The 26459-nt window shown below is 47.7% G+C and overlaps 1 protein-coding gene across 1 annotated transcript; it reads right to left on the bottom strand.

The window, feature by feature from the left end:
• Positions 1–1964: 1964 nt before the first annotated feature.
• Positions 1965–26152, bottom strand: Syt4 (Synaptotagmin 4). The gene is made up of 8 exons (XM_089543447.1): positions 25694–26152; positions 15862–16134; positions 13786–14000; positions 10909–11088; positions 9298–9537; positions 6857–6980; positions 5191–5540; positions 1965–4129 (listed from the first exon to the last, which is right to left on the bottom strand). Exons 1-7 carry the CDS (start codon positions 25761–25763, stop codon positions 5233–5235), a joined length of 1410 nt encoding a protein of 469 aa, XP_089399573.1. The 5' UTR covers positions 25764–26152; the 3' UTR covers positions 1965–4129; positions 5191–5232.
• Between the last annotated feature and the right edge of the window lie 307 nt (positions 26153–26459).

A 26459-nucleotide genomic window follows, 5' to 3' on the forward strand; every position in this document is an offset into this window, starting at 1 on the left:
CAAAGTGTGCAAGCAGCATGCGCCTGTGTACGTCCTTCCTTGTTTCTTGTGTCCCGTCCTTTGCGCTCCACCACGATGCACAAAATAACCGCTCGCTATCCTACCAGGCGGATTTTCGCGCTTTTGTAGAAAAAAAAAATGCGATGATAACGCGCAGCGCTTGAACTTAAGCCTAAATTCGCGCATCAAAATTAGTTCGACTTCTCCACACACTTTCCGGTGCCGATTCTTGCCATCTTCAGAGCCAAACTTCAAACGAAGCGAAGAACGCGGTATAAGCATGCTGGCGCTGAATAAACGACAGGAAAAGACGTATACATTTGGTAAATGATGAGCGGTATAAGCAATGCAGCGGCTGATTTTGAAATTTTATTATCGAGGTCCATGGCAGCTTCACCGATATCAAGAAAGCACTCTAGCAACTGATATAGGGCCCAAAATATATATTCTAGGCCCTATACAAATGACTCACATGGTCGGCCGACGCAAGATGGGAACCGGAAGCTACAGGTGCGTTGTTGCCTGACCTCCAAGCAGTTTCGTATATTGTTTACTGTTAGTGCTACAACAAGCTTCATGTTTTAGGTATTTGCACGTTACCCTTGCGCTTGTTTCTAATGTTCATTTCCAGTTCCCTGCGTAACATTGAAATGTTTCGAACATAAAAATACATTATATGCCAAGCCACCATACGCTATGCTAATGTTTTGTCACTAACATTAGTATCTGCAGTTTTATCTGAAACTCTTTGCAAGCCTTTCAGACAACAAATATGAGACAAGTTATATTATAACGTTAGGATAACGTTATTTCAGCTATAATAATTAATTAACGATATCATACCATTTTCTGCTACATGGCCCTTGAGTTGATCTCCTTCAGGCCCGGTGATGATAGCTCGTCCGCCACGTGATGAGGTCATGGTGGGATTGCAGTGACGCTGCTCCCCGAAGTAGCCACTGTACAGATTCACTTTCTCGACTTAGGCTGGTCACCATAGTGTCTCTAGGTCTCCGACAGGCCCTTTCATAATTCCTTCGTTAAAACGTGTCTTGAAGCTCGGCCCTTCCTTGTCAGCGGTTCTTTTCATATTCTTGGTACACCTAACATTTGAACAGCACCGCGAGCCGAAGTTCACGTTTCTACCTTTAAGTAGTGGCTACATTTCGCAAGACAATTTGCCAAAGTGTTATCTTTTTTCCCCGAATTTGTCTCGGGTGTCTGAGTAATGTCCGGCGTTCGCTCTCAATGATGGAAGCAACCGCACAACTTAAACGCCTCACTGGACGTGGACATAAGTTCACGGGGAGCAGGTTGGCTGGATTCTTGCAGCGGACGGAATACGTGTGTCCCCTCATGGGTCCATGTTTTCAATGCCTTACTATGCAGATTTTTTTTTTTTTTTTCAGTGCGAAAGCAATATTTCGATGGGTAAACACCGAGCAAGATCTTGCGATGTATGTGGGTCTGTGCCAAGAGGCGACATAGCGACACAGCAACATAGCAAGCAACATAGCAACATAGCAACGGCGGCATAGCAACCGCAGCGCCATTGCAACTCTGACATAATTATGTACATAAATAAATAAATAATGCCGCGACTGGGTTTCGAACCCGTTGCCTCGTGGCACTGCAAGAGAGCACTATGCTATCGCCGCCGCGTTGTGCATTGCACGTCGTCGTCTTCAACTAGTACTATACTACCGAACGAATATCGTCGCCAGAAGGGCCGACGACCCAGAAAGGCAAAACCATGAGCCAACCAGGCTAAACACATGCTTTCAAACGTCTACACAGAGCGGCAACGAACACAGAGACACCGGCAATGAACAAACACACAAAAGTCCCAGATGCCCGCCAGAAGTCGGGCAGCATTTGGCCCCTCTATCGCCTTCCAGCCGCCAAGGCGACAGCAGTCAGTAAACAAGACACACGGAATCTCTAAAAGAAAAAAAGACCTTGGATTCGGATAAAGTTGAGTTTATTGCGGAACCGTTTCATGAAATTCACAAAAGAACGAAACAACCTACAGATTTGCGTTGCTGCGGGTTACACAGAGCTCGCCGTTCCACGGGCTTGGCTTGCAACAATGTGCCCGCGAAGTGCCCGACCAGCGGCGCATAATGTTTCATATTTCTTACAGCACGAGACGTCAGATAAAACACACGCCACCGCACACAGCGAGACCAAGGGCGCCGGAATGGGGGAGAGGGTGAGCGGTGTGGGTGAGGCACAACAATACTCGCACACACACGTTCTTCCATCTGCGTCGTCCTACAACAGCGACACAAAAAGAAAAAAGTTCAGCTGCGCGCGATCCAACGGCGCGGTCGCAGCAGTCAAAAACGACCAAGCGTACACGCTATTAATAATCATAATAGTTGACGGGAAAGCTCACTCGCGACAGATATAGTATAGCCAGGTTTGTAATAACAGCGAGGGTGGGGGCGTTGTAGTAGTTTCACTTTGCTCAGACACATGCACTTCGACAGAACACGGCTACGCTCGCTAGTATGTGTACAGACACGGAAAGAAGAAAAGGAAAGAAAACGAGCTACGGTCTCTCCGTTTGCCAACGTGGTACATAAAATACTCTGCCGCTGTCGGCACACCACGTGCTCGACTTATATATACTTCGCACGGTGTGGATTATTTGTATGTACAGAGGGGGAGGATAAACAACTACGCCACCCATACCGCGGTTCCGAACGCTTGCAAAGATGTGTGTGGGTGTTAAGCACTTGCGCACTCTCCATGTCAACACGATATGTCTCTCGTAGGAAAGCGAAACTGTAACCAGCCCTGTCTCGTAGGGCGTATGTGTCGTGTGCTGTTTGTTGGTGTGTATACAATGCGTGTTGTTTGCCTGCGGTGTGTGGGTGTGACAGTGTTCGTGTGCGGTGCTTCAAACGGAGGGTGCCTCTAACTCTGGCATCTTTGAAGTGTACGCTGTACCTGGATGTTCTCACACGTGACTTAAGCTTGAGTGTTATCACAAAAGTTGCTTCTCCCTCAAGTAATAATAGTGCGAAACGCTGATTTGGCTGAAATAGCTGGGTAAAAAAAAAAGATAAAGGGAGCCACAAGAAGGAAGCTAACTCGCGGTAGTTGTCTGTGCCCTTGAATACTTCGAAATGAGGTGCGATTAGTTTACCCTTCACCCTGAACAACTGACAAGCGGGAATTATGTTCGTGAGCGATTGTATCGACTTATGGTTTGTTTGTTTATGATACAGAGCTTCTAGAGAAGCCTGCCGCTGTGCACGTTTGTTACCAGCCAGACGCGATAACGCCAACTGGTTAGCCGTGGTTTTATCTTAAGTCGTATTGGTCAATGAACGACATTGCTTTGTATTAAGCGCCAGCCACTCACTAGCATTGCGCATGTTCTTCAAGCGCGGTTGAAACAAGTCGTAGATTAAATTTAAAGAAAATAAGAGATGACCTATGTCACGTCGCTGAAATCAACAAGAACTTTACCTAACTAAAACGAGTTTTCTATTAGGTTAAACTCATAATGACACTGCATTTCTTTTAATTCATTGGATAACGTGACACTGCTTCTATGTACAAAGCTTCAACTGCACGTGCATTTTACTGAAATGACTAGACCTGCGCTGCAATGTAGGACACGCGGAATTTTGCTGTAAATGATGATGCTTCAGAACATCCAACTCGTATAAGCAAGAACGCACACATTTAGCACAGTGAATTTTCTTGCGATAACTTCTCGTCCACAAAGCACAGGCTGTTTTGAAGCTCACCGCAAGGTGTGAAGCGTTGCTGTGAACACGTTAGTGCGAAAAAATCCTATGGTACACCCAGAACGAGTGATGTCGATTTCTTTCCTTTACATCGCGGGAGCACGCCAGGAATAAACGGGAAATGTCGAAGGCCTTTAAACTTGCATTTCTCCCCGTAAGCTAAATATCAGCGTCAGCGAGTATTAAGAAAGAATACTTTCCTTTGGAGAACAGAGCTTATAGAAGCGGAGAAAAGCCTAAGGAACAACTGAGGGAAGCAGTGGTAACACCGTATCTCGTCGTCGTGTTCCTCAGTCCGACCTTCTTCCGCTGGGCGTCTTCAAGACACGAAGACGCGGCCACAGCCGAGCTTGCTACTCCGAAACCTGGAAGAGGAAGCGAAATTGCCCGCTCAGTTTCAAGAGTGAAAGTTACGCGAAAGAATTAGCAGGAACTGTGCAACAATTGTGCTGAAAAAAAACAAGTTATGAGAGGAAAACAAAGTAGCCCCGGAAATATGCGCCGACATGAAGTGAAAAATTGCTGTTGCTAGAAGAAAGTCTGCGCACGCACGAGTGCACAAGCGCAGACACGCACGCACGAGTGCACTTAAAGGAGTATAGATGCAAAATTTTTGATTGCATGTTTGCTTCATTGTAATGGCGCTTAAGATATTAGTATACATGAGTCACCATATCGTATTCGCCTAAGCGCGCTAAACAATTCACGGCTATTTATTCTGTCTCGCTGATTCAGTTTAGATTTCAACAGCTTAACGATGGCTGTGACGTAAAAGTATAGCACAGGCCACGCAATGCATTAAAAAAAAATAAAAACTCCTTCGCCGTTTTAATTTACTGCAGCGCTTCAGCCAGCCTGGCTGAAGAACCTGAATGATAACAAGTGAACAAGCAGTGATTTTATCTCAACTTTCTTATACTTCACGTCGCCTATATTGAACTTCGACGTCTCAGCCGTCGATTAATATCTTGATGCGGGCTAGTCGGCGATTCATCACACAGTGGCAGCGCAGGAGAAACGGAGACGTAGTAACATGGGCGACAGGACAAGCGCCGATCCTCGCGGTATTCGCTTTGTCCTGTCGTCCATCTTTCTACATCTTCGTCTCCGTTTCTTGCCACTTTCCATGATGAGTCACATCATTCGGCTGTTGTAACAAAAATTGAAACAGCGTAAGAGAAGAAATCAAATTATGGACTATTTATAGGTAGTGGGTGAATACCACGTGGTGATCCCTGTATACTAACGCCTTACGTATTATTACAAAGAAAAAAACACGCAACCGAGACTTGGGGGAAACAGGGTTTCCTTGACCTGAAGACCTCCAGGGACGTGTATAAGGTCCATTTCTTCTGAAGGCCGGTGCAGGGAGGGGTGGCGGGGGTATGCGCCGAGGAGGCGCCGAGGAGGCGCACTCAGCACTCACCGGTGCCGAGTAGGCCGAGCGTGGAGAGGGTAGTCTTGGCGGCTACTCCCTCAGCTTGTGCCACTCGGCGATCTGGCGCCGCGGCGAGTTGCGCACCTCGCGCCAGTGCTGTTGGGCGGCGGGCGAGCCGCGCGGCCCCAGCTGCAGGCGGCCCACCACCTCGTTCTTGGTGACCCGGTCCCAGTCGAGCACCAGGAACTCGAGGCTCAGGTTGTCGAGGCCCTCGTTGTACGGCACCTCGAACACGAACGACTCGTTGAACACCGGGTTCACGGTGCGCTTCTTGATGTGCGTCTTCTTCTTGGCGATGCGCTGCTCGTTGTACAGCAGGTATATCTTCACGTACGGGTCTGCGAAACGCAAAGCCACTCGTGAGGGAAGGCTTCGTCGGGGGTACCCCCGAAGGGTCACGGCTTCTCACGCGTCTGCGATTACACACCCACACGAGTAACACGCGCGTAGTTTTTTCTGCTTTGCCGAGGCATGCCGTGAAAACGCTGTTAAGATCGCCGCAGTTGCCTCGTGATATGCGATTCGATATAATGCAACTGCGTGATAAAGGGTCATGGTTTGAGCGGTGTGGCTTGCAGCTGAGAACATTAGCCAACGAAGCTGTTGTGTGTCAGGAAAGGGCACCTTAAGCCCCCCCCCCCCCCCCCCCCTTTAATATAGCATTCCGATAACATGGTATCTTTATGTTTTCATTCTGAGTGACAAAAAAACGGCCTCTGTTGAATGTGGTATTGCGAATGCACGCGCGTACATTCAACAACTGCGGCATTTATGTGTCTGCATCGAGAATAACCGCCAAGTTGTGCGCGGTATTCGACGTCTAACCCTGTAGGTTTTCGAAGAGGCTAACAAAAAATAAAAGCAAGAAACAAATAATTCTGCCTGTATGGGAATTTTAGCGCGAAACGCAGCGGATGTGGCAGGCGCACACGGGTGGCGCTTGGACGATATTGAGCTTGTTAATTAAACTTCTGCTTGCGTCTAACAATGATATTTAATAACCTCATGATATAAACACATGGTTGAAATACTATGAAGAGAGCGGAAGCACCCATCCAGTGGAAAAAAACAACAACAAAGAATGGTAGTTAAACCGACTAGGAAAAGCACATGAAGCAACACTGTCTTGTAGGCAACCGCATGCAACGTCAAGGTCAAAGGTAAAGGCCAAAGGTTGAGGCTTCCCCATAGCCCGGGTTTTTCAGGTTTGCTTGTGAAATAGTGTTTTTGCGCTTAAAACTGGGAGGACGCTTAAGTTTCACCTTTAAGAGTAGAACACGATAGCGCATTATCCGGCCGCCGCCGCTTATCCTCAGCCGCTATCGGCAGCCGCGCGTGGGGAGGAGGGAAGGGGGTGGCGGTTCACAGCGTTGACGGAGCATCTGCGCAAGGCCTCCGCCGCTGGCGCACCGTCAAAGGTTGATGCCTCACACATACCTCGGGTTTGCAAGCTTTTCAAGCGAAGTAGCGCTTTCGCACTGAAAATAATCGTATTGGCAACAAATTCTCTGGCGGTGTTGCATTTTATAACGCAAGGGTTAGGCATTTCGACAGCTACCGGCAACCTCTCGGAATGTAATCTTCTTCCCGTGGCACCCTGTAAACGACGGCCATGCCGGGCCCAGCGGTCACAACGTGGTGAGGGTTCGCGTACCGCACAGTCCGGTGATGTCCACCTTGGGCAGGTTGCGTGCCTTCAGGACTACCACGGTGAGTCGGTTGGCCGCCGGCTGGTGGCAGAGCGAGACGAGCAGCTCGCCGCGGCCCTGGGAACGGATCTGCGGGATGCCACGCGTGCGCATACGTTAGTGCCAACAGAGATGATATACGCGCACTGTGCAGAACGACGAATGAATCACAGTTTCGTGCGTAAAAGTTGCTTTCAGAATGAATACACCAAGCCGGGTAAACACGCCTCTTCCCAAAAGTGATCCTCATTGCCGTAGGTTTTAATGCATGTTAATATCGTTTGTGCTGCAGGTTAATAAAAACTGTGTCATTGCTTAGTGGGGAAAAAATTAAAGGTGCACTTAAGTCTCCTTATGTTCGGAAATGCGAAAGCTGTTTCGAGTTCTGTTGCCTCCTCGGTTACTTAGTAATGCAATTAATTATGATGGTAATTATTTAATAACTCAGGAATTAGTCAACGAAATTAATTACCTAACTATGAATTAATCTTAGTAATTGATCAACCATAATTATTAGACATTATTAACTACTTACATAATTAGATTAATTTAGTACTGAGTTAATCGGTTAAAATGATTCATTACTTTTATTAATTAACTTATATATTATTTTATTGTCGGTCTAATTTTGGAAGAATTACTAGAAATTCACCAATTTCGTGAATTACTCGGAGTAATTGGGAAAGTTAATTGCTTTATTATTTAATTAACCATTGTATTTAGTAATGCGGTAATTTAAACTTTCCATTCAGGCAATATCATTCATTACAAATCATAATTACATTCTTACCGGATGATTGATCGACAGTTCATGAGTACGCGCTCTGTCCACAGCCCGTGGTGGGCAAAGCAGATGTGGTGGGCATCCTATCCACGCCACTCATGCGGCAAGAAATCCTTTCGCATTAAAAAAAAATACAGTGGGCCTTCGCTCTACTGAAGGCATTTAATGAAGATGCAGTGTGGTGACATTTCGCGTGAACAGCAGGTGAATTCGAGGCTACTTTGGCTCAATGCGTCTAACTCCTTGAGACATTTACGCAATATTTGGCATGCTACAGGTGAAGTTTTCGGTTGACACCACCTGCGAGGCAGCAACAGCTGAAAACTGCAATAAAGGGTGACTGGGTTTGTTGCATCATGTGCTTTGCAATGGTGTCACGCAAGGTGAGGTTGGTCAGACGGATGCAAGGAACGAAGACGCTATCGTTGGCACAATCATATTTGTAGACATTTTTTGCACGCTACGAGCCGAACGCGACTCTACACAAGCACGTTCGAGGGAAGCTATACGAACGCGAGCACGAAAGACATGGCGTGTTACAAAAAGAATAACAATCTGCATGGTTTTAAAGGTGTCTCCATTTGGCCATCTCTTGAGGATTGTGCATTCATAAGCGGATAAAATTTATCTTTCGTACGATGTCGTTTGTATCAATCCGTGCTTTCCTTCTCGTGCTTCACAACGTACAAATTACCGCCAGTTTTTTAGCAATGGTGTTGTTAGTGCCGCACTCATTGCAAGCTATTACATGAGAAAGTGCATAAGCTTCTACGACCTGCAATCAGTGACGGGGGTGGTATCTGTTGCTGCAGCAGCCGGCGTGTTCCCAATAAATTTTCTTCGAAGGAGGCGTTATCGCTTTCGGCGGACGTGCTTGTTGCGGCGTGCGCCTATTCCTTCCATCTGTTTTTTGGCATCTATTTCTATCTGTCTGCACGCGGTAGCGATATAGTGGCCCAGTTGGAACCGGAGGTAAGGGGGGGGGGGGGGGGGGGGTATTGCAGGTAGGTGCACCCAGGAAGGGCAGGGAAGGATGGAGGAAGCGGAAGGAATGAGCGTGAAAAGAAAAATAACTATAGCGGAGGGGAAGGATAGCCCCCAAATTCCGCAGCAACTCTTTCCTTCTCAAGCTGAGGCGCTGGCGGGACGCCTACGCTGAAAGCTGCTAGTGTATCACAGTCATGTTGTTTGGCATAAAAGCAAAAAAAAAAATGAATCGCTAGTAACAGCTTATCTCTCGAACATTTACATCACGAACCGAATAAAAATTATCAGGGGCACTAGCAACTTATATGTGAGAGCAATGCGAAAGCATTGAAATTCTAATCCAATTCTATTGCAATGCTATTCCAATTCTATTCTATTCCTTTATAGCTGTTAACGCTGGTTAACATTTAGTATTTTCCCGCCTTTTATGACGTTGCACCATTTCGACCAATCGCGAGTTTTTTTATCGCCGCCACATTTTGGGCGACGCCGGTTGCCGTGTCGATGATCCACCTAATGCTAACCACCAACCAGAGTTAAAGGTATAGGTTGAAATATACAGCCAAGAACGTGGCGCGCTGGCCGCGTTCCAGACAACAGCGGACGGGGTCACTGATGAGGGGCATCGGGACTCGCCTTGAAGTGTCGGGGCGCGATGTCTCGGCTCAGGGCGAGCGTCTTGTCCAGGTGGTCGGTGTCGAGTCCAGCCATGGAGCAGACCACCTCGCCGATGACGTCATCGCGCGAGTACCGGTCGAAGCTGAGCACCACGAAGTGCAGTGTGGTGGCCTGCAGCTGGTTCGGGTTGATGCCGTAGAAGGTGAAGTCCTCGTCGTACACCGGGCTCAGCGTGCGCCGAAGCACGCGCGTCTTGACCTGCGAGTCACATTCAGGGATCAACAGGTGTGGGAACTGGGGGAGGTGGCAACAGAACTGCAAAGCATGATCAATGAGTTAGACAGGCAGAGCAGAACGGTGGGGCTAAAAATTAACATGTAGAAAACGAAAGTAATGTTCAACAGTCTCGCAAGGGAACAGCAGTTCGCAAGTGGTAGCGAGGTGCTCGAAGTAGTAAGAGAATATGTCTACTTAGGGCAGGTAGTGACCGCTGATCCGGATCATGAGAAGGAAATAACTAGAAGAATAAGAATGGGGTGGGGCCGCCGCGGTGGCTCAGTGGTTATGGTGCTCGGCTGCTGACCCAAAAGACGTGGGTTCGATCCCGGCCGCGGCGGCTGGAATTTCTTTGGAGGAGAAATTCTAGAGGCCCGTGTACTGTGCGATGTCAGTGCACGTTAAAGAACCCCAGGTGGTCGAAATTTCCAGAGCCCTTCACTACGGCGTCTCTCATAGCCTAAGTCGCTTTGGGACGTTAAACCCCATAAACCAAACCAAAAATGGGGTGGAGCGCATATGGCAGGTTCTCTCAGATCATGAATGGCAGTTTGCCAATATCCCTCAAGAGAAAAGTATACAACAGCTGTATCTTACCGGTACTCACCTATGGGGCAGAAACGTGTAGGCTAACAAAGAAGGTTCAGCTTAAGTTAAGGACAACGCAGCGAACTATGGAAAGGAAAATGATAGGTGTAACGTTAAGAGATCGGAAGAGGGCGGAGTGGATGAGGGAACAAACGCGGGTTGATGATATCCTAGTTGAAATCAAGAGAAAGAAATGGGCTTGGGCAGGGCATGTAATGCGAAGGCAAGATAACCGCTGGTCCTTAAGGGTAACGGAGTGGATTCCAAGAGAAGGCAAACGTAGCAGGGGACGGCAGAGAGTTAGGTGAGCGGATGAGATTAAGAAGTTTGCGGGGATACAGTGGCGGCAACTAGCAAAGGACAGGGTTAATTTACTAATATGCTAATATGCTATTTTTACTAATATGCGGCATTTTGTGTTTGAAATTACTATGTATATTATGTATTTTGTGTTTACTATATATTTTGTGTTTACAGTTTCTATGTATACTGCATGATTTTATCTTCGTACAATTTTAATCGCAGCTTTGTATTATTTCTGCTGTTATCCGTTGCCAAGAGAAAACAAGGGGTAAGAACCGTTGTCAAGCTGCTCGAGAAGCAGCTTTTTGTTCTTATCCTTGCATTTATTTTTGTATTGAAAGAAATGCTAAATAAATTGATTTGAGAGACATGGGAGAGGGCTTTGCGCTGCAGTGGGTGTAGTCAGGCTGATGATGGCGATGATGATGATGATGATGGCAACAGGTGTGTACGCGTGCATACCTTGTGCTGCTTCTCAGGCAGCAGCTGCAGCTTGACGTAGGGGTCGGAGGAGCCCGTGTTCGGGTCCCTCGCCGGAAGGTCCGTGCACCGCACTATGGTCACCAGCAGCGCGTGCTTCTCCGAGTTGTACCGAAGCCGGAAGTGCAGCTGGCCCAGCTGGGTGGGCTTCTCCTCAGTCACCTGCGATCATCGGGGGCTGCTTCGTCGAAACGGGCTTCTCATATTCCTCCGTCGGAGTGCCTTATTTTTTTTTCCTTTGCTTTTGTTTTCCTAACACTTCGGGTGAACAGAGGTAAAGGAAGTTGGGCAAATTTCATACCGTGCAGATCTGAAGTAAAAAAAAAAACGGGACCACGAAAAATGACAGGAACTGTGAAAAACAAGCACAGAAAAGGCGTCCTTCTCTGCTTTAGGGATACACCAACAACGTACACCAGCTTCAAGATTTTTTTTTTTTTATTCAGCGGACAATTTTCACCTTTGGAACATGCCTCTATATTCTCATGCAATGTATACTTACTATGGCACTTACTAGAGGAAGGCACAGCTGGAAGGTAAGAAGTAGAAGAGGCAAGAGCTGCCGAAACATTGCACGAAGTTTATTCCTGGCCAACGGCCAACAGCGCGTACAGTCGGGATCAGTATAAAGTTGATCACTCAAGAATTCGTACTCGAATCGAGTACTCGGCCGCACTTCGTATTTGCAAGAAGATTGAACAATATACGTGACAACAGCCGGCTCATTTGTACCCATATACCTCACCGCAACTTTTTATGGTGAATGAGGGATCGTCACACCAGAAAAAAATACTATAGGTTTTGATTAGCCATAGCGAAAGCGATCATCTTTATATTGGCGGCGAGTGCACAAGAGATCAGATGCCGTGGTATGATAGCGGCTCTCGGGGAATATAACATGACTGTCCCCGCCGCAGCCAGCGCTCCCGCCAAAACACCATCATGCCGTGCCGCGTACGCGTAGCGAATCGCATACCATATCGGCGAGTGCAACGTAACGTGCGCTGTCTGCTTCGGAGCACAGCTTTATTTTGACTCGTGGCCTCCTCTCAAAGCAACCTGGCCCGCCTGTCCTGATGGACAGAGGGGAACGTAGCGGTTGGTAAGTTGAGTTGCCCAATAGGCGGTTGAGTACAAATGCATTTGAGGTGTGTGAAACGCACCTAGGAATGCTACCTGCGCTTAATTAAGAATGAACTTTGTTTCCACGTTTGCAAGACTTTATTACCTGAGCCCAGCAAGTTTTTTTTTTTTTTACTACACAGTTTCCCTCGTTATAACGAAGTTGAAGGAGTCCGGCAATTACTTCGTTATGGCCGCAGCTTCTTTATAACCCATGTTGACCATGCAAGCTTCCAAGGGAACCGTCATTCCTTCGTTATAACCATTATTTTGTTATAAACCGTTTCGTTATAACGAGGTTCGACTGTATTACGACTGGTTTAGCCTAAACAGAGGAAGCTTGTTAGATAGCTGCAGAAAATAATAAAACGCCCTATATTTCATTTTCTTAGAGGGCGAACCAGGCAGACAGACACCTGTACTACAGCCCCCTCCCCCCTTCCCGCCTTTTCCCGACCTCCCCTCCCCCACCCCTTCTACGCCATGAGAACGCATAGTCTAAGACCTGCCCGTATAACATTCTCGCCGACCAGCAAGTAAACGACGGAATTTTTGGTCAAGAGAGAGTACGACAACGCCAACTGGGACGTCGCTTACACCAGAGAGTCTCTACACGGCAGTCGTTGTAATAAGAGCAGCTTGCAGAACTTGACGAATGTGATAACGCGGAAGCACTTGGAGTTCTGCCGCGCTGCCTTTTACACGAGCCTGCCGACAGGGGACCTTGACAACTTGAGAGGCCGAAAGGGGAACCTTTCGTTGCTAACGGCGACGGCAGAGTGCAAACGGGGGCGACAAGCCTTGAGGCGGCCGTCCTTTTTGAGCTAGAAATTTTCCACGGGGAAAGAGTAATGACCCAATTTCTTTTTCGACGAAGACAGTGCAGTAAATACATCTGGCGAGTTGCTCGTAAATTTGCCCCTGTGAGGCCGGCTTCTTTTCATAAAGAAACCAAACAGGCGACGACAATACTCGCTCGTATAAGAGGCCCGAATAGACTGAAAGAAAAACATGCGAGTAAACGCTTTATTACAGCGCTTTTGTTAACATTGGGAGCTTCCTGTGAATACCTCAGGAATTCAAAGAATGGCCGGCCACGTCCCCCTCCTCCCTCCCCCGCATTTTTTTTTTACCCACAAGACACATTTTTTTAAATTTTATTATCCCGTCGTCTAACAGCTAGCCTAGTGCCTTCAGAGATATCCTTATTTAGGAACTATATTCACAGGGAACTTTATTGCTCCGTCCGGCAGAATTTACGCATGTCCCTTTCTCCGAATTCACAACCCAAGGTTCTCACGCTTGGCTCAAACTGAGACTAAAAAGGGAGTGAACGAATGTATGAGAAACTGACAGAATGAGTGCCCGAGTCTTGATTAAGTGAGCGGGTCTTTGAAGTACACACTGAATTCATGGCTATGTCTTTCAAAGCGTTAGAGTGTAAGCCGAGTCAGTGAACATGAAGTAACCGAGCCTTCGAGACGCTGATAATTTTTTAAGAGGGTGGGCATAATTTGAGCGATTATGTCGAAGAAAGCGATACAAAGGTCAAGACATTTATCAGGTGACCGACTACATCTACGACTGAGTCGGCGAGCTTGGTGGTTTCTTCATTCAGTCGACCAGTCGATTGGAGAGTGATCCTTCACAAATAATTCAATAGACAGCCTAGAGAATGTCTATATACTGCCTACGGACAGTGTATGGAGAGTATTGGACAAGTCTAGTGTGGCGCACCTCTTTCTCCTTGGTGTCGGCGACGTCCTCGACCGCCGGCGGGCTGAGATCTTTCTTGTCCCCGTCACCGCCGTGGGCCTTAGCCGTGGAGGCAACCACTGCGGAGGACGTGCTGGTCGTCGAGCCCGCCGCCGCGGCGGGCACTGAGGCGCGCACTTCCTTGGTCGCCGACTCGCATATCGACCGGGCCGCCTCCGTCGGCGGCGTCAGACCACCTGCGGCGCAGAAAGGCGCACGTTGTTTGCCAACGCGTCGTGGCAAGCAGTTTTTTCACCATCACAGTCACCTGGCGACAATGCTTATGTGTGCACGTGTACACGGGGACGGCGCACTGCACAGTATGCCGGCATCATTTAAGGGTAGCTTATTAGGGATCTAAACAGCATGTTACCGTACGTACACCTCCACATGATTCATGGTTTACTTCTGAGCTCTCAGGAACCTATAAATCGTGCCAAATAGGATGCGACGAAGGTCGCCAACGCGCACCGGAGCGAGCCATTCGAATGCTTAAGACAGGTGTGTGAACGCCTGTACGAACAGACCCAAAACCAGAGGGAACGTGGTTCTATGGTCTGAAGGCGCTCCCGTTGCGTCTTTGAACAGTATTTCGCAGTCGCTTTTTCGTTCCACTGTTGCGTGGGCTTCTTGTAGATGGAGGCGTCTGGAGGGTGGGGTGGTGGGAAGGGTCCTTTGTAGGGTGTCGATGGGTTGGTTGGTGATGGGTGGCGGATTCTGCAGGATGAAGGTGGGTAGAAGCCATCTGGAGGGTTAAGATGAATTGTTTGGTGGTGGGTGGAGGATTCTGGAGGGCGAAGATGGGTGAAGGGCAAAGATTGGTGGTTATAGTGAGCGAAGGTCTTCTGGAGGGTAAAGTGAGTGGTTAGCGGTGGGTGGATGATTCTGGAGGGTGGATATGGGTGGAAGGCAAAGGTGGGTTGGTAATGGGTGGAGGCCGGGTGGCGGCCGCATCATACAGCGTCAGATGGACAGACTTTGCGAAAGTGAGGGTAGTAATACGAACGCATTGAAACCCACGTATAAGCACGCCATGCCTTCGAAATTCCGCAGGGACGCGCACACGTCAGTGAACCGCGCCTTCGGAACCATGGCCTATTTACTCGTGGCTCTACTTGTACAAGGCTTCTCCTGCTGTTGGTGACCTGTCGCTCGTCACGGTGATTCCGGCCATCCAGTCTCGAGCAACATTCATGGGAGGCGGAAACAGCGCTGTCATTAAGCTCGTTCATTATGGCAAGGGCTACACGGGAGCACAAACGACGTCCTGATCACCGCATTGGCGGCTGCTATCAATAAAAGCTCAGGCGGCTAACCCAGCGACATGTAGCAACGAACTCCGCCGCTAAGGCACAATGCATTAAACACTATGTTGTGTTATTTCTTCACATTTTGCGGTACTACCAGCAAACACACTCATGCATGGTCTTCTGGCGGTGAACTATATAATCTGGGATATAACCTATATTTGGAACACAAAAACCAACCGAGTCTCTGCGCAAGGCATATTTGGGCAGACTCACTGCACTGGTGTCACCTACAGCAAGCTGTGTGATCAGACACATCTAACAAAGTAAGCAAAGAAGGCTACACCTGACATAATTAAGAAATGATCATTAGGAATAAGAAAAGAACAGAGAGAGCGAGGCGACTTCATAGTGAGTATTATAGGGCGTCTCGATGCTAGGCAGGTGTTGGTAGGTGAACTAAAATCTCAAAGCTGTGAATGGGACTATGAGAGACGCCGTAGTGTACGGCTCTAGAGTAATTCGACTATCCTGGGTTCTTCGACGTGCAATGACATCGCACAGCACAAGGGCGTCTTTTGCACTTCGCCTTTATGCAAATGCGGCCGTCGCGTCCAGGATTCGACCCCGCGTCCTTGAGACCAGCAACCGAACGCCACAGCGACTAAGCCACCGCGGCGAGTGTGATGTTAGATATCAAGCTACATTAGTAATGACTGCCTGGTTATTACCGTATCCGTAGGTCCACATGAAGACTGGTGCCCCCTCCTCTATTCGAGTGTTTTCTTTTCTGCTCCTCAAGCGCACTCACCGTGGCTAGACGGCGACCTGTGTCCGCCTAGCGGGGACTTGCTTCCCCCCGTGGGCGAGGGGGACTTCTTGAGGATGGGCCCCGCAGGCCCACTGCTGGGCGATCGCACGGCCGACGACTTCTTCAGCGGCAGGTTCTTGTCCGGGTGTCGGCGCTGGGAGGGTCCCTTGGGTGGCGACACGCCGCGGCGCCGGTAGCAGGCGCACGAGACGGCGGCCAGGGCCACCACCAACACCACGCTGCCCACCCCGATGCCCACCAGGGCGGGACTCGCTGCAGGTGACATCAGAAGACACGATTATAGCACACGGAGAAGACGAGAAGTTCCTTTCTACCTCCTTCACCTCTCTGCCCCCCCCCCCCCCCCCCAGCGTCACCTGCACATGTCACACTACGTCACCAGAGGGTGCAACCTGACGGCAGTGGCCATCATCATCATCAGCCCAACTACGTCCACTGCAGGACAAATACTTTTACAGACCTCCTATTAGCCCTGTCCTGCGTCGCTGCGGCCTCTCCATACCGGCGAACCTCCTCTCTCCTCCTCTGCCCTCCTCACTCTCTGCCGCACACTGCTACGCTAGACATCCATTTCATGCGACCCAGTTAGGTAACTTTGGTATTAGTGCTTCCTTACCTCCGTTGCCTCTACAACGGGCAAGATTCTCCGAACACCCCGACCACTGAGAACGCATGGTGACTTCTACGTGTTCTCTCCTTATGATTCAATATCCTCCTTCCCCAAAGCTGCGCGGGTGAGCTGTCTTTGCCCTTAATGCATGAGACAACAACCAGTGTGCCTTTATGCCTACCAGGAACTTTCAATACGCAGGAAAAAAGGACTTATTCGAAGAACAGTACGCGGCTGGGGCAGTCTCACGCTTGTTAGTTGTCTAACAGGCTGGATAGTTTTCTGGGAATAAAAAAAAAACACTCTCGTTCGGAGAGAAATGCTTTTGCGTCACAGTGTGCGTGCCAGTGGCATGGCAACGGGGCGTATGCAGTCGCTGTAGGTCGCGCGTTATGCCACGTGTCCTGCGGCAATGAATTCAAAAAAAGAACAGAGGCAGCACCATCGACGCGGCAATTAGTGACCACACGTGCCGTGGTCTCCCTCTGTCGCCGTCGCGAATCATATAGTGCGACTTGAAAAGGTGAGGTGCAAAAAGCAAAACGAAGACTAACTTAGACGGTTAGGTGTCTAACTAGACACCTAAGACAGTCTAACTAGGACTAACTTAGACGGTTAGACGACAGAGGCATTATTGCAACTGACGACGATAAATTTGAGGACCAGACACACTGTGCTTCAGACCGGTCGCGACACCATGAGCTCTGCACCTCATGTCATTTGCTTCCTCTTTTAAAACGTATATGGAAACGGAAAGATGTGCACAGACGAACTGACGAACTCCGCATGTTAGGTGCGCGAAAGCAGAGCATTTTTATTTTCCGCCGATTTCTCACCTCGAAGGTTTAAACGAAGAGCTATTTAGCCCCATTAAAGCGTGCATACTCCATAAAAATGCCTCAAAACCACCCCCAGCCCATCCATGCAGAGCATCTGCACTTCCGCCAGGGTAACCCTCTCGTTAAAAGCACAACGGGTCCAGCCTCGAAAAAACGCTCACAAAATACGCGCTGTTTATGTCCCTCGGTGATGCCAAAGAGCCAAATCTCACACTCGTTGGTACAGCGGGTTCCCCAGGTCGACAGGCCACTCGTCTCCTTCTCTGGTGTAGAGTCAGTAAACGGTTATGGACAACTGAGTACATTCGGTTTTCCTCTCTCCCCTCTCTCCCCTCTCTCCCCCCTCTCCCCCCCCCCTTTTTTTTTTAGTATAAGATTTTGCAGCATGGGTTCCTGACGTGCTAACGAGCAGACCTTAACCGGAGCACGATTAGGCAGCGTTACCTTCCGTTAGTCTAACAATGGTGAGCGAACTATGTAATATGGGTGGAAAATTCACCAAGTGGGCAGATCTGATGGTAGTTGGCGGCCTTGCTCGTTTTCTCCTTTATTAGATGAACAGCAAAATCAATGCTTAAAATGAGACTAGAGAGTAAATCGAGCGATGGAAATGAGAATGAGAAGAATAGCGTAGGTATGGGAAACAACGCGATCTGATGATAGCTAAAAAAATTCAGGGGGTACTTTGGCTCTCTAAAGTGCTGCAAGGCGAAAGCGTTTCCTGGCCACAGTTTGTTTTTATTTACTTTTTATTTTTCATATTGTTTTTATTTATTTTTTCCTCCTTTTCTTAATTTTATTATTTTCACGTCTTATCTTTATTTTGTTTTCATTTTTGTTTATCTTCTTGTTTTTATTTTTATTTTCCTTTTCTTTACTTTACTCTTTTTATTTTATTTATGAAGCCCATGCATTCACTAGATGCGCCTTTATTCATGCTGGAACCTTGAGCCTTTTAAGCAGTGACGCCGAAAGGCGGACGAATCTGCCGACGCGTCTGTCGACACGGCTGCCGACGCGTCTGTCGACACTCCTGCCGACGCGTCTGTCGACACTCCTGCCGACGCGTCTGTCGACACGGCTGCCGACGCGTCTGTCGACACTTCTGCCGACGCGTCTGTCGACGCGTCTGTCGGCACTCCTGCCGACGCGTCTGTCGACACGGCTGCCGACGCGTCTGCTAACGACAGTATGAGGCATTAAAGGCTTTCGCCTTAATAAGAGCAGATCGACTTGAGCAGGGAATGTAATTCACAGAACCGATAAACCGGTGATCTATTGCACCTGCACAGTGGATAGTGACTACCCCACGCCGTTTTCCTAGCCTTCTTTTAATGACTGTTCTCCCTCATTTTATTATTTTTTTTTTGCTTACGTATTCTCACCCAACTGCGATCACGAGGAGCACACGCGCCTGGCGCATGTCCCTGTCGTCTCCTTTTCACTTCTCTCTCCGCCTCTTCTCTCCCTTCCTTCAAATGCTTCCTCCCCCTCACCAATCGATTACTGGGCAACTATCTCTGACCCATACCAACCATGCACAGACCAAAGACACAGGTTCTATAGCCTAGTGTCAGATACATGCCACCGCCTGTAATAGTCGCCTCCATGATCCGCTATACTTAGGTTCATCTTTACGCGAGTCTCGGAGCCCCTCTTTCCGCGCTGGGAGCGGCACTGCTCAACAGACATAAAAGGACGCGAAAAACCCGGACGAGAACTAGACTCTACTTCTGCCTTTTAGCTGCAGAGAAAGCCATTCAGCCCGCTGATATTTTTTCAGTAGTCTTTCGCGCTCCGTCTCTATCCACTTAGATAGCGTACAGCTAGATCTGAGTCACGCCGCTACGACGTCATCGTCAGAGTAAAGGAACAAAACCGCCGCCACACAGGCGCACTAATGTTACGCAACGTCCGCTCAGTGGCGCCGTCACATAGTAACCCGCCCTGGCTTTTGTTGCGTTCGATACGCCCTAGTATATTTTTGAAGTTGCACTTTACTCGGTCGTCTGCGTGAGGAACAATTGCGCAAACGGAACCCGCGGCAGTCTCAGAACTTGCTCTGCGGCGCAGTTCCAAACGACCGAACGTCAGCACGCGTGTATATTAATCTTTTCTGTCGTCAGGGGTTTGCAGACGTTGCGAAACTGCAGAGATGCAACAATATTCATAAGGCAAGCTTTCATCCCGGTGGTTAGAGCATGTAAATCTAGTAATGGATGCATTCTTCTTTCCGAATAAGCTCACTGAAAACCTTTGCAAGAATCAGTGTTCCGTCGCCTATACTATGACGCATTTCGTGGCATTTAGCAACACCGGTGAATGGGTGCTACAAGTTTACTGTACTTGGCACCGATGAAAATGAAGTAAAGAAGTTGATCGGAAAAGGTTTCGTAGGTGGCTAAAAATAGTTCATGCGTCAATTAGGATAGAATTAAAAGTACATACGCACAAGTAAATCAGTGGCATATGGGCCAACAAGAAAGTGACAGCCGTGACGGGCATTTAACGGTGAAAAATCAGTGATTATAAGCGCAATTTACTGCGCCCAGCATAGTGTACTACTCTCACTTTGGCTTCATTTTTTTCTTTTTGCGAGAGAAGGGCTCGTGTCGCAGCGCCAAAAAATTTCCAAATAAAGAGGTCAACAACTTAACGGGAATAGACAGACCTGAGAGAGAATCTTCTGCTTTTTAAATAGCTTGGCTACCTATACTCCCCCAAGCTTTTGCAACGTCCCTCTCCCCTTAACCAACCCAAAACCGGAACGTTATAGTTAAGCCCTTTATACTCTTATTGGATAGACGAAGCGCAGGTGCATTAAGCTTAAGATAGCTGAAAAAAAAAGTGACCAACCTTTTCAGCCGAAGTTATGGCTCATTAGCGAGGCGTTAGTTCCCGGCCGTAACGTATGACGGGCGTCCTGACAGACTGCCGAAGAATTTTATTTATAGCTAGCTCAAATTATATATATATATATTTATTTATTTATTTATTTATTGGTACATACTGTCAATCCCATATGGGATTATAACAGGAAGGGCATAAGTTGAACAGTCTAAATAAGTAAGCACAATAAGGCAAGGAAGCATAACACAAAGGTAAACACTCAGCGTTGTAAGGGCAAGGCGTTTAACAAGAACTCAAGAATAGTAGTAAAGGGGTATAAACTTTCAAATGAACGGAACAAAGAACAGTAATCATGGAACAGAGAACAGACACTGGAAGCCAATGAATCAATATTTTAAAATAATAGGCATAAATGGAAGGTAATGCAACGGAAGAACATGTAGAAATGCGCACACAATGAACACGATCGGTGCCTGACTGGAAGGCGGGTACATACGCAAAAGTACGTAAAGTATTTATTCCGTACCCAGTTGGTGTTCGACGAGGGCTACAAAGGTGTTTAATGATGAGCAGCTTGTGATAGTTGGGTCAAGGGTATTCCATTCGCGTATGGTTAGTGGGAAGAATGAATGTTTAAAGCAGTCAGTCCGGAAAGTGTACTCGTTTAAAGTATGAGAGTGCTTATGGCGTGTGGGCCTGGTATCTGTAAAGGATAAATACTTAGAAGTGTCAATATGCAGCTGATTGTTGAGCAACTGATGCATGAATCTAAGACGTGCTAGTTTGGCTCTCTTCTGCAAGGTAAGCATACCAGCTTTATGGAGTAGGTCAGTTGGTGAGTCAATTTGGCTATATTTATTAAAAATGAATCTGATTGCCTTCCTTTGTACTTGTTCTAGTTTACTTACATGTTTTTTAGTAGAGGGAAACCAGACAATATTAGAGTATTCAAGAATTGGCCTTACAAGGGTATTATAGGCTAATAGTTTTGTCTCTGATGGTGCTAGTTTGAGGCGCCTTCTCAAGAAGAAGAGTCTTTTTAGAGCCTTGGATGTAATGTGAGTTATATGGGAGCTCCATCTAAGGTCATGGGATATTATTACACCGAGGTATTTGTGTTCCACGACTTGGGGGAGTGGAATATTATTAATGACATACTGAGATGCTGATTTTTGTATTTTCCTGGTTATTGATAACGCGGCGGATTTTTTTACGTTTAGGTTCATTTGCCAATCGTTACACCATTTATTTACTGCTTCAAGGTCGTCGTTCAGAGCTACATTGTCTGCGGCTGAACTGATCTCGCGGTATATTATGCAATCGTCGGCAAAGAGCCTGATGTTAGAACAAATATTTGATGGTAAGTCATTAATAAAGATGAGGAACAAGACAGGGGCTAATACGCAACCTTGTGGCACTCCGGATGTTACAGGCACTAAGTTCGAGTTTTCCAGGCTAAGCGAGACGTATTGTGATCTGTTTGTTAAATAGTCTTTGATCCAAGTAACTATGGGGCTATTACCTAATGCAGATTCCAGCTTCATTATTAGTTTACAATGGGATACGCGGTCGAATGCTTTCGAAAAATCTAATAGTAATAGGTCTATTTGTCTTTGATTATCGATACTGGAGGATAAATCATGCACTAATTCAATTAGCTGCGTAGTTGTGGACAACCCCCTTCGAAATCCGTGCTGTAATGGTGATAAGATGTGTTCCCGTTCCAGGTATGTCGTTATATGTTTTAGGATGATGTGTTCCAGGAGTTTACAAGTCGTGGAAGTGAGTGAGATGGGCCTGTAGTTTGCGACATCGTCCTTGTTTCCGGATTTGTGTATCGGTATGATTTTTGCAATTTTCCACTCATTCGGAAGAGCACAGGATGACAATGATTTGTTAAAGATTATGCATAGATATTTGGCTGTCCATTCGGCATATCTCTTAAGAAATGAGTTCGGCAGGTTGTCTGGGCCTAGTCCTTTCTTTGTGTCTAAAGCAAGTAATAAATTTAGTATTCCTGACTCGGTCACAGTGAGTGGTTCTAGCTGCTTTTCGTTGCTGTAGTTTAGGTGTGGAGCAAAACCGTTATCTTTAGTAAAAATTGATTGAAAGTAGTTGTTTAGGGATGTGGCAGTAATATGGCGTACTTCTCTTGAGCCTTCAGGTTCACTCTTTTTAGGGTTTATGTAATCCCAGAATATATATTTTGCATAGTACAGCTCATCTGAAATTACTTTTTTTTTAGGAGTATTGTTTCAAAGTGGTGCTCATAAGACGCCATCTACGTTCATGGCAGAATACTCACGAGCCGAGCAAAATATTCAACTAGACGCTTCGCGCTTCTCTAGCCTTTCGTCAGACAATATATTTTTCCTAACCTTTTGCGGAGTTTAAGCACATACTTTACGTGAGTTCAGACCTTGACGGTTATGTACACTGTCTTCATCATTTTTAATTCTCTCATTTAAATGCTGTTAGGGTTCCGCCATCACACGCTCACTCAATGCCTATACGGTTATTTCTCGCGCGCATAGTTTTGTTTTCGGGTAACCAGACTGGCAGATACGATTTCGGAGGTGGCCAGTATACGTTATTCTAGATTCCCATAAACAAAATCTTCATTTAGGGTAAGTAACGCATTTGCAATTCCCATTTTTTGTTCCCCTGCAGATGAGCAAAAAATTAATAGCATAGAAAAATAAAAGTACGCCCCCCCCCCCCCCCCCTCCTTCCTACACGACCCTCCTGATCATTATTCTTCGCACGAAAGACAATCCACTGATTTTGTCTTTCCTTTCAGGTACGCGAAAAGAGGTAGAGAAAAATGCCTAGACGGGACGAGCTCCATACTCCTTTTCACCTTTTCTTTTCCGTCCCACCTCCTGATCCCCTGCAATCTATTTGTCCTTTTTTTTTGTCGGGGCTTAAAAGAAAAGCAAAACATGCCGCTTCACCGAAACAATGTCTGAACCCCTTTTTTCCTGCACTTCCCTTTTTTTCCCCATTCTGCCCGGGAAAAGGTTAACTTTTTGTTCGTCCCTTGTTGGAGGCGCACACGCCGCGCGAAACCGTATACCCTCCAATCTCAATTCCCGGAGGCACGTCGTGAGCGTACACGGGAATACGAAGCGTGCCACTGAGATTGCAGAAACAGCCCGACCGTATATGGAGAGCGACACAGGGGCCGTGTGTGTGCGAGTGTGTGCGTGCGATAGCCGGGCCGTGCACGGATAGTCCCCGTCGCCGCTTCTCTGCCCCGCGGAAAACCGTTCTCATCGATTGGCTGCCGACTCATTCCGATTCAAGGTTACGCCTGGTCACCTTGCAACTATATAGCGTATTTTCGCGCCTACTACCAGCACCTGCATATAAACTGCACCCCTAACTGGCGTCCTAAAAGCAGGAAAAAACATTCAGCCCGTATTGCCAGCGAAAAGTACGGCTACGCGCTGTTAAAGTTGTGTAAGTACTCAGTTTGTCGCCAAAACACGCGCATTTTTAGATACTCTGTAATGATCAATTCATGATCGAATTAAATTATCGCTCTCACTGTAGTCTAACTTGACCTCGTCCTCGCTGTCAAAATTTCGGTGCCTGGTCCGTCAGTTTTGTTGCTGATAGGACACCTCTTGGGGTTTCCGAACATCATGTACACAGAGGTTAACCTCCACGTATCAATCATCCATTGGCACAACAATGTGTCGATGAAGATGGCACGCATTGCCGTGAAGCCGAATTTCCCCCAATATATGCACATAACCCGCACCCCGTTTTCCGACCGCGTTATTAAAATTTTTTAGTGCGAGTGACATAGGTGAAAATACGGCAGTTCTCATACATTTCGCAGTGTCGTACCGAGTGTCTCTCCCTTTGCAACTATGCTTTGTCCCGACCTGCATTTTGTTGCCATAGTTTTCTGGCTTGCTTGTTTCTTTAGTGCAGGCTAGCATGTTCGCATATTTACTAATCTCACGTGTCCCTGCAGCAAAAACAGGCGATCGAGGCGGCAGGTGTTCACCAAAAAGAGAACTGTCAACAGCCCTCCATTTCCCGTCAGAAACAGATTGCGTAGGGTGCAGCCTGAAAGCTTTTACAAGGCCTTTCGTTGCGCTTACAAAGTGTTATGTTGTCCTTTTATTAATTTTAAACAAAAGCTTGTACAGGTTTTAATGAGTTCTAAATGAGAAAAAAAATGAGTCAAACGAAAGTAGGTAAACCAAAGCAGTGCTTTTCTGGTATGCGAATACTGAGAGCAAGTGGTGGTTAATGTTTTGATCTTTCTTCCGTCCTACAGTGGATGACTGTAAACAATGCTACAGCAAATATTCCCCGTCACGCTTCGCCAGAACGTATGATGTGACTCTTCCTTGGAATTAAGCTCAGGGAAAACATCAACAGCGGGCCTTGTGTTGCAGTGCAGTAGCGAACCGCTTAAAACCGGGAAAAAGAACGCTGCAGCGGAAGTTCTAAAAAAAAAAACTAATGTTGCAAATAAGAGCAAATAAGCATTTGCTTCAAAGCCCTAGCTGTGCCTTAAAGAAATACTTCAGGGCGAAAAACCAAAGAAAACTTTGTGTCAGGTTCCAATTTCGTTCTTTTGTGATCATGAAAACCATATCTGACAGATTCGTGATAAGATGCTTTCCCCTACGTTGTTTTTAGCCGAGATAAAGAGATGGTGAGGCAGTTTGTAGGACTATAGCGGACGGCACAGGAGGCGAGAAAATGAGTAACTAAAATTTACTGACCCAGACTGACGGACTCTGTCTGATGTGTTGGCACACCAATTCGCATGGCCTAAACAACCACAAGCGTCGTCTCAGCCTCCCAAAACCAAAAAAGAGGTTCAACGCGAAGCGAATCTGGACAAACAAAGGTTCCCATCGCGCGTAGTATCTTTTGCAATGTCAAAATGAACAAAAGCAGCGCATGAAATATCTTTGACAGCTTGATCCTGCCCCTGTGTTGCACTTGCCAACATAATTACTCCCTGCCAGGTATCGAGAGCAGCAGTGCCCACTGGTTTTACGTAATTAGGTAATGCCTGACACAATGTCAGCAGCTAAGTGCCATAGAAAAACATAAAATTTTGAACAATTAAATCGACTATAAAAGCAGGAGTGGCGGGTACTGTCACAATTCCGCAAACAACACCAAAAAATCATGGCCTCCTGTAGCAATACGAGGTTCCGGAGTTTCTCATCCTCAGTAGGGCCCTTCAATCAAAGCACAACTTGGGGCCTCAAAACAAAGAACAGTCGGCGCAGGAACTGGGAGTCAACGCGAGCTTTCGACGCTGATGCCTATCGCAGGCGCGCAGTGCGAGCGTACACACAGACCAGACGTTACGCGTGGGCGAGTCAGCTATCGGGGATACCACCAGAGAGCCTCCATATTGAATGCAGCGCTGCATGACTCACAGCTTCCCCGAGAGTGCCGGATCAGAGTGCGGAATTACCGAAGGTGCCCACGATAAGCTTTCGCAGACGATGCCAAAGGCAGACACACTCACATTCGTCGACCGCCTTGATCTGCGGGCTGTCGTCATGGTGGAAGCTGTGCTGGGAGACGCGGAGCTTCATCGTCGCCGATGCCCGTGTTCCTCTGTGCGCAGCCTACGCGGCGATACCAGTCCGGCGAGGCTTCTTTCCGCTCCCCGACGGCGTCCCAGGGCCGGACCGAGAGTCGCGTTCACCGGTCTGTAGGGCGTTGGATCCCCAGAGCACCCTTTACATGATGAGCATGGGCGTCCGCTGCTGTCCGGGCGGCGCAGATTTTTAGGGTTCCCGACGAGAGCGAGCCACAGCCAGCCGGGTGAAGCGAACAAAAAAATAAATCTGCGCAATTTCGGTGCCAATTGTCAGGAACACACAGGCTTCGTTGCGAGAGAGCGCCCCCCCGAAGGACGACAGCCGATCGATAAGGTGGCGGCCGGCGTCAACGCTAGGCGTCGCCATGGGGACGTGACGCCACAGCGGTGAAGTGGAACCCCATTGGTTGGCGAGTCGCAGGGTGCCGGGGCTCGAGCCGCGGGCGAGAGGTGTTGCCAGACCCGCGCGCGCGTGCCTCGATCGACGCACCTGGCATTGAATGGCACGTCGATTGCATAGCCGTGCTTCTGGGTGCCGACTATTATCCCTTTCCGTCGTTTTCGATTATGGTTGTTCTGACAGTTCGTTCAGCGTTCATTGTGTGCCTGCAAGATAGGGTTGATGTGGTCACTGCTGCGCATTGTGCGGACAGATAGCAGCACTCTTGTAGCGTCGTACGCCAGTCTG

The sequence above is a fragment of the Amblyomma mixtum genome, chromosome 5 (genome assembly GCF_055824585.1).
Source record: "Amblyomma mixtum isolate Tamu chromosome 5, ASM5582458v1, whole genome shotgun sequence".
Lineage (NCBI taxonomy): Eukaryota > Metazoa > Arthropoda > Arachnida > Ixodida > Ixodidae > Amblyomma > Amblyomma mixtum.